The sequence below is a fragment of the Pyxicephalus adspersus genome, chromosome 8, assembly GCF_032062135.1.
Source record: "Pyxicephalus adspersus chromosome 8, UCB_Pads_2.0, whole genome shotgun sequence".
NCBI lineage: Eukaryota > Metazoa > Chordata > Amphibia > Anura > Pyxicephalidae > Pyxicephalus > Pyxicephalus adspersus.
Genome location: NC_092865.1, coordinates 22,588,319 through 22,607,101, shown reverse-complemented (window position 1 = coordinate 22,607,101; position 18,783 = coordinate 22,588,319). Strand labels below are relative to the sequence as shown.

At 38.3% G+C, this 18,783-nt stretch overlaps 1 protein-coding gene across 1 annotated transcript in view; it reads right to left on the bottom strand.

Moving 5' to 3' along the window:
- Positions 1 to 18,783, bottom strand: part of RASAL2 (RAS protein activator like 2) — a gene marked incomplete in the record, with an annotated part of 192,756 nt that overhangs the window by 30,076 nt on the left and 143,897 nt on the right. The window contains 3 exon segments of the mRNA XM_072419742.1: positions 242 to 340; positions 445 to 598; positions 13,725 to 13,837. Coding sequence (XP_072275843.1) covers positions 242 to 340; positions 445 to 598; positions 13,725 to 13,837 — 366 coding nt within the window.

Below are 18,783 nucleotides of genomic sequence, written 5' to 3'. Positions count from 1 at the left end.
AGAGCCTTAATTGGTCACGGTTCAGAATGCCATGTTCACCACGCTGAAGGCTCTGAATATTTTCCAGCATGCTGGTGTCTAGGACAAAATAATGTTCAGATAGTTTAATGATGGTAACAGTTTCATACCTATGAGATTAGTATAAAAATGACAGGACTGCCTTTTAATAAAGGTTTCAGTGAGAAAAAGATGTAGGATTATAAAGACATTTAGTAGCGTGCTTGTTTTCTTTAAAGCTTACCTTGTTAGGTTGGACAGTTCTCCTTAGATTTTCCATCCACTTATCTCTCTCTGCTGCAGATGAGCAGCTAAAACATTTGCTGCCACTGGAATAAGTGACCTGATGGGAATATATATCGACAAGTAGAAAGAAAAGAATGGAAATAAATCAAAGGTCAACCAGAGATCGGAGTTAATAATTTACACTCTGCACTATTGCTTTACCTCAAAACAAAAGTCCTGGCCCAATATGCTGCTGTGTAGTGGCTTCACGAGGATTTTATCTTCTGTCCCTAGGTCCAGAGCCTCTACTGCACTGCCAGGGCTTAGCAAGGACTCATGGGAACGAGACTCTTTCAGTTTAGGTAACCCACGTGATCTGCATTAGAAAAAAGGATGTAATTAAAACAGTTGCCGGTCCCTTGGACATGAGAAATACCTATTCATTTGCAAATTATGTCATTTATACACCAAACACATGGACAACAAAGCTGGCCCACCCAAGAGCTTTCAGCAAAAGGCCCACAAATCTGCAACAATACAGTCAAGGGTATCAAATAACAAAAAACAATGTGTAATTCCAACTTTTTTTGTTTCACTGATCATAATAATTAGATGGGTTAAAACATCTGTCAAGTTTGTATTGTTTCTTCCCACTAGAAGGGATTACTCTCACTTAATTTATTGGGGACACAAACGCTAGAGCTCAGAATCTTTGTTTCTTTTGGGTTCTGTGCTTCTATCAAAGATATCTTTGCATATACTGGTGACAACCATCACTCAAACTAAGTGAAGATGGCGTTCAAAAATGATGCATAAATCAATAAAAGGTCTGACGGCTTTTAATCCCTCACTTTAAAAAAAAAAAGATTTTGTTACACTTACTAAAACATACAACATGACTTTACTTTATAACATTTTATATTATATATATATATATATATATATATTTTTTTTTTACACATACATATATATATATACACATACACACACACACATATATATATATATATCACAGAATATGCAATGATTCAATGTTCATTGAATATTTGATGTTGTATGTTTTACATTAGTAAACATTTTATATTACCTGCAAACTACATATTTTATGTTTGTACACAATGCTAAGAACAGTAAATATTGAGAGGATAAAAAAATTGCAAGAAATCAAACTTTGTACCTTCATACATTATAACAGTATTCCAGATATATTTATAAAAGAAAGGAAAAAACTTAGTAAAAAGTTTATCTCTTATATACTGAAAAGTTAGCAATAAAATCTAAAAATACTAAAGACGATTTAAAGTCAAAATAAGTTGCTTTTTATACAATCTCACCCTCCCCACCTTCCCGAAGCTCTGCCAGTAATAATCAAAAATCCACAGCATACAACTGAACATTCAATACAATTAAATAAAAACATTTGTATCAGCTGCAAATGAACTACACTGTGACACACGGAATACAGTGATAGTATGCATGCTGTAATACACAAAAAATAAAACAAACTTGACTTACATGAAGCAATTATACAGCCACCTTGCTGTACAAGACCAAATCATAGCTAGGACGCATGTCACACAAATCCTCACCCATCCATCGCTCCTTTGCACAAAGGTCAGGGGTCACATGCCAGCGGGGGAATGAAATAGGCCAGGAGGGATGTCAGGTAACCAGGCCGGGCATAGTGGCTGGGTAAAGATGTCCTCACAGTCTCCTAATATTACAAGGCTGAATTCCGATCATTCCAGGCTCAGGGGCAGCACTGGCAATCACTGAAATAAAAGCTGGTCTCAAATAGCTGGCTACTGCATCCTTCCCCTCCTCCTTGAGCATCCCGCCCCTCAGGTAGCACAAACAGAGTCCCGGTGTGCCCAGGCTGCTGCTCTCTGGGCCTGTTGCTATGACAATGCACCTATAAGCAGATTACTGCTTGCAGGCAAAGCAGGCAGAAGCTGCAGCCAGGCTGGCTCAAAGAGCATGCTCTGTAAACATTGCAAAGGTCACCTTTTCAAGCAGCTTCCCTAGCATAAACCCGACCCGAACAAGGAGATACCGAGGAGGAAAAGGGGGGCCTTCTGAAACCTGCACTGCACTTTTCCCAAGAGGGGACAGATCAGTGACACTGAATGCGTCAAACCTCCTGGAAGCGTCTCCGCTGGGAGAAATTACCACCTTCACTTTACTGACATCTGCTTATTTCCTCTGACTCTACCTTAGTCATTGTGCAATATGACAAACAGGCACCTTGGTGGACCTGGGACTGAAGACTGTAAAAAAGGCAAAAAAAAAAACTGCAGGGAGGTGATGAGCGGCTCACAGATTTGCAAAACAATTTAACAGTCGGTCCCGAATGAGCCTAGAAATGAACACAAACGTCACAGATTGATTCCCTTAGATAGTGGCTATGAAAAAGCTGTGGTCAGATGCATGTGAAAGGGTTAATAAAGCAGCTCTGGAAAAAAAATGGCTGCCTGACACTTAAAACCCAAACTAGCAAGGGATCAAAGCAACCTCCAGCCAATACAGACTCCTGTAAAGATGGATTATAGGGCTCTTCCTGTATTACTAGGGAAGCTATAGGAAAACTGAGCAGCGCTTAGCTGGCCCTGTACAGACACAGATAATCCCATGGAAGCAGGATTACGGTTAACAGCACAAGCCACAGGGCCGGGGGACAGGGCAACATAAAGAGCATCCTTTACACAATATAAATCCATGTCAAGCAACATGAACATCTAATAGGTATGTTTAGAGCTGGAGCTCATTATAACACACCACTATCATCATTCTGTGTAACCAGCCGCCTGTCAGTCACCTGCATCCTAATGTTATTAGTATGGCTGTATGTCCACAGGCAGCATTTAAACCAAGTGACCTCAGTGCTCCAGAATTCTCTATTTTCAGATACTAAATCTACGTATGACTAGTAAAGTAATTAGCATAGCAAAGACCATATTCTACCAATTACTACGGTCAATCAAGATTCATCAGCTGTAACTGGGGTGGACAAATTAATGCACAACTGAGGAAGAACTTAGAAGCCTGCAGACATTTTAAGCCGCCTGGGAGAGAACTTTTGTTAACACCAACAGAAAAAGTTATCTCTGCTCTACAAATAACATCTGGGGTTTCTCCAGCTCTGTTCATGACACAAAAGGACCAAAGAAAAATAAAGTAGTCCCCTCCACTGATTATGCTGTTTAGTTCTATTTTGTTTTTTGTTGACAATATGAAGTACCTCATCATGGTGTGCAACACAAACTTGATTTGCATTGCTTTAATTAAAACATATAATTACCATAGCAGGTTTGTGGCTTTCTAAACAGCTAGGCATTTTACAAAACATGTAATACAGATTACTGTACTATACAGAGAAATCTGTAATAAACAAAACAGAAAACAAGCTGCATGTTATAACTAACCGCTCAGATATGTGACATCTTTTTACTAGACGTACCGGTCTCATACCAAGCAGATAAGTACCAGCTCAGCTTAATAAACCAGACAATTAAAACATATTATCCTAACAAATAAATTTGTTCAATGACAACAGGCTATGTGCAGGCATCTATAGCAACCAAAAGTCTACTAACTGCAGTCTGATCAATGAAAGCAGATTGGTTTCTATAGGATGCTGTCTGATAAACAGTATATGGATTATCATGCCAAGCAACAAGTATTAAAGTGAGATCCAGATTCAGTCACCCTCTTCCAATGCAAAAGGGTTCATAAACATGAACCTTTGGTTTAGCTGGATTTTGTATGTCTGTGATTGTGTTTACACTAAGGGGAGAAGATGTTTACATGTATCGCAGAAAGGAACAATAATCAGGACAGGTTTTCTAACCGATTTTCCATTCCTGCCCAATGTGGATGGTTGTGCTCAACAGACCTGAGATTGTCATCTTACAGCTATGGAAAGTTTTATAATTACGTTACTGTTGTACATGTTACCTATTCTAAATTTATACACTTGTCTTAAAGTAAGAATCTCTGGCTTATAGGTATATGCAAAGAGTTACTGCTTGATAAGCCTCGGAGTAATATGCTTACCCTATTCTTTGCTACCCTGGAAACCACCATTTCTTCAAGTCCGACATACTATGTTGCTGGCGGGCGTTTGCTTACCTCATGTACAATGGTGGTTCTTCATTGCTCAGGGAGGATTCTGGTAAGCTGCAATTGGTTGGCCAGTGAAAAGAAGTAGCTTTGGTGGACCCATTGACACAGCGGAAACAAGTGATAACCTTAAATCATATACCTTATTCCCCAGCATCCCTGAGCATTTTACCATGACAGTGAAACGGGGAAACAACTGTAAAGGTAAAGTGCCCCCCCACTGTCAGCTTTAAAGTGTGTGTGTATATATATATATATATATATATATATATATATATATATATATATATATATCAGTATCTGAATATACCCCCTGTACTGCAGGCATGTAAGCATGGATGATCCAAGTATGCATGGCTATAGTATAATCACTGCAAGGAAAGGGAATGGTGGTGTATGTATCATACCAAACACTCATGTTTCCCATTCCATGTTTATGGCCAGCTTAAAAAGAGTTATGGCACAAGCAAAACTATCAACAAAATAACATTACTCACCTTTTCCACCATATCATGGATATTGACTGGCTATTGCCCTACTGTGGTATAAGTCACTTTACTGATATTGTGTTGCACATTAATAAAGTTTGCAACATGAACCAGCAAAGCTGTAACCTCAGACCTCAATCTTTTGCTTTTCCTAAAGTGTTTGTGTGAACTCCATTAGAAAAACCAGCATCTGGGAAAAAGGTGGTTGAAGCTAATTACATTGGTGCCACTGCTCAATCTGACCCATTTAAGAGACTGGCTAAAAGGAGGGAGTATTTTACAATCACTCAGCATGCTAGCAGACTTTATCATATTGCGTTGAAATCTGCCTGCAAGGATTATGAAATCAGAAAAGGATAATACCGCATTAATAGAGCCCCAGCAACCATCAACAGCACAGACTCACATTACATCCATTAGCTGATATGGAGACAAGGGGAAAGACTGACATTCTGCAGCAAGACAGCAGCTTCTATATACTACATATTCTAAATAGTGTTTAGCAAATTCAAGAGAGATGCACTACAGCTTGCCATAATCAAATACTTCTAAGACTGTCTGTATACAGACAGACATTTTGATTACAAGTAAAATACTTGTGTTTAAAAGAAAATCATTAGGCATTCTAAAGATGCCAAACACAGATTTTCCAACTGTCCCATCAAAGATAACCCCACAAAAGGGAACAGCGCAGCAACCTAAAGTATGTGTGTCAAACAGCCCATTAAAATTACAGTTTCCTTTAAAAGTCGTATCCATCTTCCCCTAATCTTTAAATACAAAGAACTTCCCCAATTCTCCCTGTTTGAAATCCCTGTTTGCCTGCATTAAAAACTCCTGTGTATGTTTAAGTATAGGATAGTAGATATAAAATAGATATAGTACATCTCCATTTCTTCTCACAATGTCATGCCTTAAACATGAGCAGAAAATCAAAATAAAGTTGTATATGCACATTATAGCACAGCACAAAGATCTCCTTATGGTTCATTTATATATCAGTGATAACCCCATTTAAAGGCATCAGAGGTTTCATAAAAAGTCTTTGTAAGACTTGTTGTCCCAGTATAAACTATAGCTTAAATCACAAATCTCACGGATGATATATATACATCCCATTTCTCTCCTATACACAACTTTCTTAGATGGGGTTATTTGGTTAACTAGGGAGTCCCATTAGGAGAGGTTGGGACTCATCCATTTCATAGTTACTTTTTTTTTTAATTAGGAGTCTTCCTGAGGAATATTCTATCATAGAGGGAAGCATACATTTTCAAATAAAATACCAAACATAGATCCCTATTTAATGTACAGTGCTATGTAATGTTGGCGCTATAAAAATCCTGTTTTTTATTATTATTAATAATAATTTCAATAGTACCAATGGGTTATATGGGGTGGTCACTGTACGTCTGCCAAATCAATGGTGTCACTATCTTGCAATTAGATTTGCCAATTTATTTATACATCATCTATTACACAGAAATCACTAGGGACATCCATCAGTTTTGTAATGGTCAGAAATTTGAATGGTCAGGGAATTCAGGTGAAATATGTGCCCACTAGACCTCCCAGTGTATTTAGTCAGCATATACCACCCCCAGCAAACAAATTAGAAACATTAGTTTTGATTGGATTCAGATATTGGACTTTTTTCTTTTATACAAACTTGTTCAGTTGTCTTTCGCACTATCTGATGCACTTGGTTACAAGATACGTGCTGTCCAACTGTGCTGTAATCCTTCACGCTGTGCAACTCTCCTTTTAGCAATGCATTACATTTTATTATTAAACAGGATTTTTATAGCGCCAACATATTACGCAGCTCTGTACAATAAATAGAAGTAGCAAATGACAGGCAAATACAGACAGTGACACAGAAGGAGAGGACCCTGACCCGAAGAGCTTACAATCTAGGAGCTGGGGGAAGTAACACACAACAGGAGGGGAGATATACATGTTACCAAAAGGCAAAACACAGAGAAGCAATATGTGCTCATTGCTCTTCAACTGATCTCTAAGATACAGAACACCCACAACGCACAAGGTAAGAAAAGACCATGGAACCCCTTTTCTGTGCTGTAGGTGACATAACAGGGCTCAGAACATAAACAGATGGGAAGGGCTGCATGTACCCTTGTAAAACAATGCAGAATATATTAGTATTAAATATTCACAGCTAAAACAATACATAATTGAAATATCTGTATGTATATGGTTAGCTGTGGTACTGGGATATATCTCACATATTTGGAAATGCATAATATAGTCTTTTCTTGGGCTGAAGATGACAAAATGTATTGGTACATCTGTATTGTGTGTATAATGTGCCCTTCAGCCTGTATGCCCAGGTACAATCTGTGCTGCAGCACTATCACTGCACCCTGAAGCTCTGCCTAGTTTCAGCTGTTAATTACTTAAATGCCCAGTAACTCTGCCAACTCTCCGGGGAGACATGGCAGCACTCAGACATCACATCTTAAGTGCTCAGGATTTATATGGCTGCAAGTGTAGGGACACTGGGTCAGATAAGGTCACAGGAATCATTTTTTTTCTCTGCTGCTGGTGCCAGTGAATGTTTAATGCAGCTTATTAACCTTATCTTTCAGTTTTCTAGTGAAAGCTTTGAAGAGGAACGCCTACAGTGGATCTACATAGACGTTCAATAGAGCTTGTAATATTTTTTACAGTTCTAATTGCAAACAACACTTTACTAAGTGGCACTTTCCTGATTCTTTACCATGCTTATTGATCTGTAAAGGGCCATAAGGTGACCACTTGTGATTGTCTCAGGTGAAAAACTAGCATTGGTACAGGTGGACCAATTATTTAGCAATCCACCATGCGGGATTACCAACAATAAAAATCATTTTAGCACTTTTTACTTTTCCACCCTTGTCTTTAATACTAAACAGGCAGCTCTGCAATAGTCAAACATGCTGTCCATAGGTCAATCGTTCCTAAACCTGTACTCCAAAATAATTACCAATAGTAACTGTTTACCGAGTATCTGTACAAGGATTTTCTCTCTGGGCTTATACCCTTTCTGCAGGAAGTAATAGAAAACATTACTGTGGAAAACAATAGACTGTAGGAAGCCAATGCAGTCTATGAAAAAAATTCCTGTGCAGAACTGCCTAATCTCACAGCCAAATTCTGAGCGTTTGTCATTTAAATAAAATTACTACCCTCCACCTACAAGCAGCCGATCTTTTACACATATAAATGGTTTCTGGTAAAGTGTTCTAATCTATTACATCATTTTATCACTTAAGAATTGGTTGGAGATGATAAAAAGCGTGTCCATGATCAGCAAGTCATCCCTGTACTGCCAAAGGGATTGGCCTCTTAATACAAAGGTGGGGAGGTGATCAGAAAAGAGAGATGGGGAGATAATATTAGGTAAAATCTTTCCAATAAGTTTGTGACCCACTGATAATAACTAACTGAAAAATAAACAAATACTTCTCTTTTTTACTATACTGACCAATGATGTGTATAGTAAATTCATCTGATGCAATTAATCATATAAAACCCCATTCACATGCATTTCGTCTTCTGGTGAAATCAGAGTTTATTGTTAATGCATATTTCATGTATGTAACCAGCACAATGTTCACTTAAACCTGTCCTGATCAGTGCCTAGGAGATTCCAATAAATTACATCGGTAACAATTTGAGAAGTGCACACTTTAGGTTAAACATGCCACGATACAAGGAGAAATTCATACACAAAATCCTTGTAAGATTTTAAGCCGGGGCCCTATTACAGAACAACAGAACCTATTACAGTGCCACTGCTGCCTAAAAAGTAAATATAATAATATAAAATTATAGTATTAAAATTAAAAAGTAAACAATGCTAAGGAGGAGGATATACTTCATGTCTATAGGCATTCATGCCAAGGGTAGAAATGAATGTACCAGTTGTATGACTTTTTTGCTGAGCCATATGCTGGAGTGACAGCTGGTGCTTTTTAGGGATCAGTCAGATATACAGTGAGAGGTTAACAAATGATCTCTTCCAAGCTGTTCCTTCAATCACCTTGTGAATTGTATGTAACCATTTACTATTGCTACTAGACTAAGACCTAAAATACATATTTTGGTCCTCCTCCCTTAATTATTGCGCTCTTAATATTTTCCTAAAAAGTTTTGGGAAACAGTCCGAAAAGTCCACTTTAAACTGTCTGTTCTGCCCCAATTTGGTTAGCGTAATAGAACGTCTTTTGAAAAATATTACAAAACATATGATGTCACAAACAATGTTTTTGCACATTACTTAAATTTAACAAATGAACAATTGAGAAATCTAGCTATCTGAGTATTATAGAAGAAGAGGGAACCTACCTAGTATAGAAAGAACTTACTGAGTGGGTCACTCGGCATCTTCTGATGGTGAAAGCCATGACAGCTCTCCCTCATGTCACAGTGAAGAGTGTAAAACTGATATGTTGATCTGCATGCACACACGTTAATGCCGGAAAATGACTTTCGCTTAATCTGCAGGAATCCAGCCCACGTGGTTAACAGTCCAGAGAGGAACACAATCCAACCCAGCTGTCAGTTAAGACCGAGCTGCTGTTCTCCCATAGTCTGCATGCTTACTATACTGTACAACTTGGAAGGTTTTTTTTTTTTTTTTTAAGCTCCTGGGGATCCTTGTGAATAGACATTACAGATGGTGTCCTACCCTTTGTTTATAAATTCAAGATAAATGGAAGTCCAACATTTTTTAAATGGATTTAGCTGGTAGTTAACCTGAGAACTTATGTACAGGGTTCTACCAGTTCCAAGTGATGCATAATGGTATGGACTGATTCAATCAACTGGAATTGTGCCCTCTAAACCAGAGGCCACCAAACCTCCAGGTCAGGGACCGGTGCCTTGGGGGCTGCAAATGACAGGAGGCAGAAGCGCAGGCAGTGGGAGTACCACCTGACAGCACACTGGCTCTCTTACACTACTCTGCTATTCTCAGCTAGTGTGCTGACAGGAGGCCGAGCTGCTGGGAGTAGTATAAGCTGTTCATATAACGGGCCGTGGCAAAATTTTATTCTATGTTACCGAGGACTGCTGTCAGAAGGGTTGGTGACCACTGCTTTAAACCACTAGCCTAAAATATCAGTTTCAGGAGGACTAACCCATTTTAATATCCATGGCTAGGACATGAGGTATGTTCCAGGAAACTATAACCACTTATGCATCTTGAATACGTTTGGTTAATTTGACACAGCCATGCCACTGTCAAAAGGGCACTAAATTTTCTTAAACAATAAAGATTTATAAATATTAATAAAAAGAAAAACCCTGACAAATAACTATTTTGATTTTAAAGTAACTGCAAGTGGAAGTTCCAGACCAAGATCACACATCCTTGTGCACACAAGTAATTCTGAAATGGATTACTACATAGGAACTACCTAATTATGGAAACACAAAAAAACAAACACTAAACCTGGCCTAAGTTTTGTATTAAATCATTCTTGGTACACAAAATTGTGTATCTGCCTGATCTATAAGCCAACTGTTTTTAAAGAAAATCTGCAAAAAGGTATTACTGAGCTTCATCTACAGGTGCTACTTCCATGGGAGTCGTTAAGGTAATTTGGCTTTTTTTATTCTTAGTAATTCACCCAGAACAGCTACTTATATTATGTGTTCTGACTTCACTCTGATTTTTCTGATATGCATACTTCTTCAGGTTTTGTAACTCAAAAGTATTAAAACCTGTGGATCAGTATTAGTCAGGCAATGAAATCCCCCCCTCCCCTTGGCTTTTAACCTGGGACAACCTTCTACAGCTATTAAATCTTGTTAGACACCCCAACACATTACAGCGATAGTAAGATAGCTGTTATCAAATAGCAAAGTAACAACTTATGTTTACATAATGGAGATCTATGCTAAACAGAAATCCAGGTCAGAACTTCACAACATAAAACTTATATAAAGTCATTACAAATATTTCTTACAAACAAATCCTAGAAGAGGAACTTTAGAGAACAGTCAGCAAGATACATTAAAGACCAAGCATGAATACACAGAAAACATTAAAACTGTGATTATGAATTCATTGCTTTTATGAAGTCGAGTCACGTAAAAAAAAAAAAAATTGCACAATTCACCCAACAGAAAGGCTGGGGCAAGCTATCCATAGTATTACTCTATCATACAAAAGCTTGGCAAGATGAAGGTGGGGTGGACAATCAATTACTAGAAGGGGTCTCTGCTTAAGCAGCAGTCAACATCTACTACCTATAAAGCAGACATAGCCCAGACACTATATGGCAGTCAGATTTACCTCCACAATGCTTTTGCTGAACAAACTTTTGAAGGTGCATATTCCATGACTATAATCCACATTCTTGTTTCAATAGTTCATGAGCTTTAACCAAAAAAAACCATATGCCTCCACCAGGGCAGATAAAGGGATAAAAAGGCTAAAAATATTCCCAATTGTTGCGCAATAGTAGAAACGTTCACAATTTAGTGCCAGTGAACAATACAGCTCTGTCAGTAAGTTTGAAATGAGTTGATTTTTAAACACAGTTCTTTATATGCTATTTAGGGATTGCAAGATAGCTGTGATCAAATGTGGGGAACACATGTAAGGCTTTACAGCTGCCTTTATGTTCAAATACTTATGGATAGCTTTTTTTGTGCACCTTTGTTTCTACAGGAGTAGAAATATTAAACAATGTATACAACTTTACCATTCCATCTGTTTCTTTATGTCATCAGCTGAAGTTAAAGGAAACCCTTATAGCAATAGTTAACAGTCATTCTCCATGGAAGTATTTGTCTAGAAGTCTGATGATGGCAGAAATGAACACTGAACAATAGAGCTATGTGTAGGAAATCCCCCCCCCCCCCAAACAATAGTGCTTTTATCTCAATTTGTTTTAATTCTGAAGTCTTTGCAAAAGTAAATGGAATGTTTGCTGAAAAATGGTTGTCTGTAGTATATGCTAGTCTTTCCTGTATCAGGGTTCTCCCCAGGACCTTTTAGCTGGGTGCACCACCCGACACTTTTCAGCACCCACCCGGCTGTTTTTGGGTGGTTACTAAAGAGTTTGGTCACAATACAGGGGCTGCCACCCACCTACAATTTCTTCCCACTCGGCTTAAAAAAAATTCTGGGTTGAGCACTGCTATACTATAAAAAAAAGCTTTAGGTACTTGGTAAAGGACTGCACATAAATGTCTTGTTCACCATCTACAACACTGTCAGCTGGAAATGCCAGTCTTGGGCGTACACCGAGACATATTCAGCAGCTAGCAGAGTAATAGACTAGTAAAATAACTTGGATGATTCCCTTAAGCTGCGTACACACTTCCAATTTTTATCGTTGGAAATGGACGAACGAACGACGAACGACCGATTGGCCAAAAATCGTTCGTAAAAAAAGTAACCAACGACGCCGACGAACGAGGATAGTCATTGGAAATGAACGACCGGACCGGCGGATCGGACGACGATCGTTGACCATCTATCGTGTGTACGGTCGTTCAGTGATCGTCCATGGTCTGAGCATGCGCAGTGAACGAACGTTCGCTCACTTCCTGTGGTGCACGTCACTTCCTGTATCGTTCAAACGATCGCATCTATCGTGTGTACAATATCTTTGAACGATCGTGTCGTTATCTGTAGGTACAGGATCGGTGCCATACGATCGTTCGCAGATATCGTGCAGGATCGCTCATCGTTCGTTTACCAACGATAAAAATTGGAAGTGTGTACGTAGCTTTAGTGACCAATCAGTAGCCAAGCACTGTAGCAATCTGAATGTTACAGCCAAACTTTTGCTACATAAAAAAGCAGCAAATAATTTAGAAACCAGAACAATACAATGTTTGGATGTGGTCAGGAAAAATTCTAACACATTCCCTTATTAAAATAAAACTGCTCATCAGAGAAAGCTGGGTCATCATCTTAAAGTTTGGGAACACAGCTGAGTTGTTTCTTTGGTCAACAACAGGAAACAAAGGCCAATGACAAAATTCCTACTTTAAGGTCCAGATACATTTAAAAAACTAAAGTAAACTGAAAATAGGATCTCCTAAAGTTCTTTGGAAGGGAGGTCCCTGCATACTAATAGCTAGAATCTTTGTTTTGTTTTTCTTCTATTCTACAATGAAGCAAATCCAGCAAGGGATGACTGTTTCTGCTGAAAAAAAAGGAGTAAGACCCCATTTAGGGATAAGCAGAGCCTGTTACAACAACATGAAATCACTACACTGAATGATATTAGACGTTAGTGATTTTGTCCTATGCCAACTAATTCACACATTATGAGTAAGCATTTTATTGGATGGCAAATCTAAAAAAACACAAAGATAATTCAAACTGTATAAAATGTATGAAATGTAAATATTACCAAAACACCATGTACACAGAGCATTATTTGTCTCTTTAAAAACTTTTACAAATAAGACATACTATTGTTTACCAGTGTAAATCTTATTATTATTATTGCACATTGTGTTCTGACATATTGCTGTCCAGTGTCTAATACAATAATGAAACACCGAGATGTGTAATGAATAAGGGCAAGAGACAATTATCCTGTCTTCTAACACTGACTGGGATCCCTGTGTGTCATATGCAGCCCAATTAGACAGCTAATTATTGCCATAAACCCATCTTCATCCTGTTAAAAAGGAATAAATCTTCCCTACTATAATATACCAGCAGACAGGATCCCTGGGGATGCTCGTCACAAGTATTTTTATATCCTGGATATAACTGCAAATTCACACGGCTCTAGTCAGTTGTCGCCATCAGAATTATGTGACCGTTTATCATTGTGGAATAGGAGAAGGGTGCACTGGATGACATACGCACTCACAGATTGCTGCCTGGGAAACACTAACTGCAGACAGCAGTCTTACCTGTCACTCTCTGCAGGACGCAGCGACGGAAGGCGAAAACTTGTGTTTCTGTCCAACTTTGACTGACTCTTTGTCCTCTTGATTGAGCCTTTTAGACGTTTGCTGAAGAAACCCTTTGGGGAAAATAAGAAACAATGAGATGCATCTATCTTAATATATAGAAATGTGATGTTCAATGAATCTGCAAAGTTAAAAAACAAAAAACACACTGACTTAGCAAAGCTATTGTACTCAGATAAATGTATATGCGAGTTCTGATAGCTATATTGCTCCAGTTACTGTATTGTAATTCCTATAACTGCAATTCAATAGGGAAACATTTTGTGCACCATAAAACAGTGGCCAATAGACAGAATAGGGGGAAGGGGTTCTGAAAAAAAACATTAAGAGGTTTAAATACATTTCCCCTGATGGGTATTTTTTTATCATCAGCACCTAATACAATAAAAAAGTTTGTTAGTTTAACAGGTCAATAACTAGACAAATCGATGTCCAGACAAAAATCAGTAATGTGTGCAGCCAATGTCTACATTTGGCATTCAAAGCCTGTGTCTAAGAGCTATGATCATGTGCCAAAATGTAATAAATTTGCTATAAAGAAAAAAAGACAAATTTAGACAATTTTAGACTTGAGGTTGATTACAGCGTTTTGCCACAGGCTCAACCACTCCCATTCAGTTGAGTTGGAAACCATGCAGTAAGCAGCTGTGATTATGGTGGATTGTGGTGCAGTTCTTGAAAGTGACAAGTCGCTTCTGGACGCACACTTGTATTTTTCCCCCTCTGAAGGTAGAACCACACCTCGAATTCCACCACACTCTGCATGCCACAGCATTATTAAAAAAGATTTCTTCTTAGATCTACCAGTCATGTTTCCTACATTCAGATATCTAGGGGCAGATGTGAACAAAACAATATTTTTTGAGATTACAGGCCACTCACAGGGACACATACATATATACTTCACATACAGAAAGCCAATTGACATTTGTGCTTACAGAAGACACCAGGGCTGTCTGTCAAAGATAACAAGTCAACCACACAAGTTATAGTCCCTTACGTCCGATTTTATTGTTACTGTAAAGCTGCTTGTCATTATTCTGCTCAGATCAGCTTGCTCTGTCTCAGTAAATGAGAACTTGCCACATCCCACCAAAGGGTACCATAATTAGACAATCAATGTCAATAATCTACATATAAACCTCTAATGATGCTTCAGGCATTCTTCAACACAATGCTTTGTTGAGCTCCCATAAGCAATTTCATGCACAATGTGGCATTGTGTTCAACCAGCATAACATGGATATGCAGCAAATCTCAATTGTAGTGCAAATATGGGAATTCTGCAGGCAGCATATGCTACAATTCTAGTGAAAAATGACTGAAGGTTATTTTATTATTGAACAGTAGCTGTTTACACAAATGACAACAATGAACTGTCAAAGAAAGTGCTCTACTTTAGATAGACTTTTATGCCTTTAGCTGTACTATTAAAAATGAATGTTTTAAATCTTGCATTGAGATATACCTGGGGTTTAAACTTAAAAATAAAGAGGTGCTTTAAAGAAATACAATAGTTTAGGGCACTTTTACCACCACTTTTCACCGTTAATTTAAATTGATTTGTGTGTATATGTGTGTGTATATATATTTTAACAAAAATATAATAAAATGATAAAGGAATGTTGGTGCACTATGGATCAGCTAAAGAGACCACAGTCTAAGTACTTCCCCAGGCAGTAAAACCTACAGATAGATTCCTGATAAAAAAAAAAAAAAGTAGTCACTGCTCAGACTTAAACTGTGCATAATGTTTAACTTGAGCCACGGCGATGAAGACTAAATGGGAGCGCAAAGCCTCCCGGGATACCTAGGACACATATCCTGAGAGTCTCTTGGCTGCTCCTTCTGGGACATAATTTCTAATAAGGGGAAAGAGATGCTGATCTCAGGCATGCACAGCGAGATTAGCTCTCTTTTCCCCCCTTTACAGCGGACTACGTCATCCAATCTCACACCTGCGCAGTCCGAGATCAAGTGAAGTAGTAAGAAGACAAAAGAAAAGACTGAAAATGGCCGCGCTGGCATGAAGAAGATTTCCAGGATGGTGTGGACCGCATCGAGGAAACGCCTAGCGCTATCTAGGGATCTGGGGAAAGTGTGCTTTTTTTTTTACTTAAGTTCTTTAAATTCAATGTTTTTTTCTTGCTGATATATTAAAATAAAAAACAGGTAAAAAATGAAGTCTATTTACATGGCAGTTACAGGCAGCTGAGAGAAAGATTAGTTTAAAATTGAAAGATGCTAATTAGGTACAATTTTGTAGGGGTGCAACATAACAGCAGCCATGTTAAAGGTAAATTTAAAATGGAGAAGGGTAGAGTAGTGTTTTCTCGACTAGGGTTCCTCGAGAAATGAGCAATTTGTGCTTCTCAGGTCAGTTTAACTGACACCAGTGATTTTTTGGTTATCTGTATAGGGGACATCCTTCTCAATGGTCAGCATCAGGAGTCATTCATCCCACTGAGCACCACACTAACGTACTGTGAGCGATATTATCATCATCAGGGGTTCTCTAGGACCTAAAAGTTATTTCTAGGGTTCCCCAATCTTTAAGTCAAGAAAGACTGGTCTAGACTGTTCTAAGTCTTAGTATTTTTTAGGACAAAATGATCCCGTAATTTGGTTTAGGGTGGTCTTTTGCAGAACTCATTCAGCTCTATGTTTCATTTACTTCCCATATTCCTGCACTATGGGAACTTAAGGGCAATAAGGATCGTCAGATGATACCGCAATTCAGACCTGTTCTCAGAACGTTACTGGAAGATTAAAAAAGTGGAATATGATGGTAAAGGCAATTTCTGACAGCATTAGCACAAAATTAGGGATATCCCAGCACAGAGAAAATGAAAGCAGTAGCTTATTATATTAAACATATATTGATTCAAAATGGTGGGAAGGCAGCATCTTAATGCATAAAAGATTTGGTGTAGCTAATTTCATCAAAATAATGGGTAGCTGGGAATCACTCACTGTAATTTAGTAGGGGAAATGTGAAACCAGGTGAGGAGATGGAGTAACTGCAGCCAAGAGAATAATGTTAAAACAGAGACTGAATATCATCAGCTGATGTGCAACTAAAATGGTATACAAAGCTACAAAATAAACAAAACATATTAGCTTTGCTCAAGAATAATGAAAATCTGCACCAACTCCAAATCCTAACTGGCTTTTCAAGCAGCAATGGTAGTCTCCATGCTTCTGTCATGAAAGGTGCCCTTTAAATAGAGCAGCTTTGGGATATGGTGGAGCCAACAAATCTGATGTTATCATGACAATAAAAACCAAAATCGCTGAGGAATGCTTAATGCATTTGTCTTCTATCCTGTCCTAGAAAACTGACAGCTGGAATATGATTTTGTAGCTGCTATGGGCATTTTGTTTAAATTAAGGAGGCCCAGGAATGTTGTGATTTGCTTGGATATTTACTAGACCGTTTAATTCAAAGCAAACTGTGACATATGTCTAAAACATACACAGTCCATCTGTATAGATTTGTAATTGCTACAAATGTGTTTTACCAACATTGAACATTTTAATGAGATATTTCAACAACAAGCAGTTCCATAACTGTGCTCTTTTCAAAATCTGGTATGCTCCAAGTTGGCAGCATTTCTGGAAATCTCCCACCGAGCTTGAATTGGAGCCACTACCCTTCTTCTTAGGTCTTGGTATGGTGCTTGAGCTCTGGTCAAACACCCCAATGTGAAAAAGCCTAACCAGCTTTCACTATGCAGCAAAAGATGTGTCACTCAAACTGGCAGGAGGGTCCCTGGGAAGCAATTAAAACTGTAAAGCAAGAATATGTCAAGCCCAATTGGCAAAGATCTATCAAGTCATCTTCCCAAGCAAGCTTTAATCTGACCCTCCAAGCAGTACAACTTCAAAATGTCATCAGACTTTTTCATGCTGATGTCAAGAGGGATTCTAGGTATGAATATCTACAACTTTAATTCAGTCTGATACAGAACAATGCACATAAATCATAATTTTATTTTAATTTGGATGTAACTTCTGTTATTTTTATAAACAAACAGGAAACTACTAGTCGAGTTTCCTTCTGCAACTTCTCTCTATTGCCGTTTTATTATTTGTTGTTCTATACCAGCAGTCGCCGACAGGTGATACGCAGAAAAATTACCCTTACCGTTACCATTACACATACAATTACACTCACACATTTCCCCTTCCTTAGCACACTCACCTACATTCCGCTTACCCCTTTAGGCGTCACACTGCTCCCTCGCGCATGCGCGGTCTGGAATACGGACCAGGCGCTTGTGCACTCGCTTCTACAACACGCCACTAAATTATGTTGTCCGTGAGGTCCAAAAGGTTGGCAACCACGGTTCTACATTGTCTTTGTCTCAAGATGGCATGGCTTTGCACCTTCCCATGTCACAGCTTCACCTTTAATTACTAATAATCCTAAAACTGGCAAATTAACATTCAAAAAGCAATAGAAGAGGTGAAAGTAGGACAAATTTTGCTGAATAAATGAAGCTGTATCAGGTGAATCCTTTCAGTGCATATCGTTACTTACAGCTTCCTCTCCGAAAAGGTGAACAGAAAGCAGCATAGTAGTGACATTTACCTCCCAATCTACATATTATATCAGCAATTAGAGGCAGCACTGCCTTAAAAAATCCAACAATGTAGCTATATATCTGTCAAGCTGTGGGTACAGAAATGCCTAGGCACAACCTCATGCCGGGGAGTTTACTACTGTATTTCATGAGCAATTCAATGCAAAAATTCATTAGAATAAAGCTTGGGCACAAATACCATCCCTAGATGTTGACACGATAGCAAATATTTCCTTTTCTAGCTCAGTTTCACTTTAAGCACTGTGGATCTACATGTAAACAAAAAAAAGAAAAGAAAAGGAATCAAACCTTATGGGCTATGGTCCTTTATAAACTGCTATCAGAGATACTGGACTAAATGACATTAAGGCTTTCTGGTAATACTTTGAGTTATAAAAGGCAAATAATGTAAG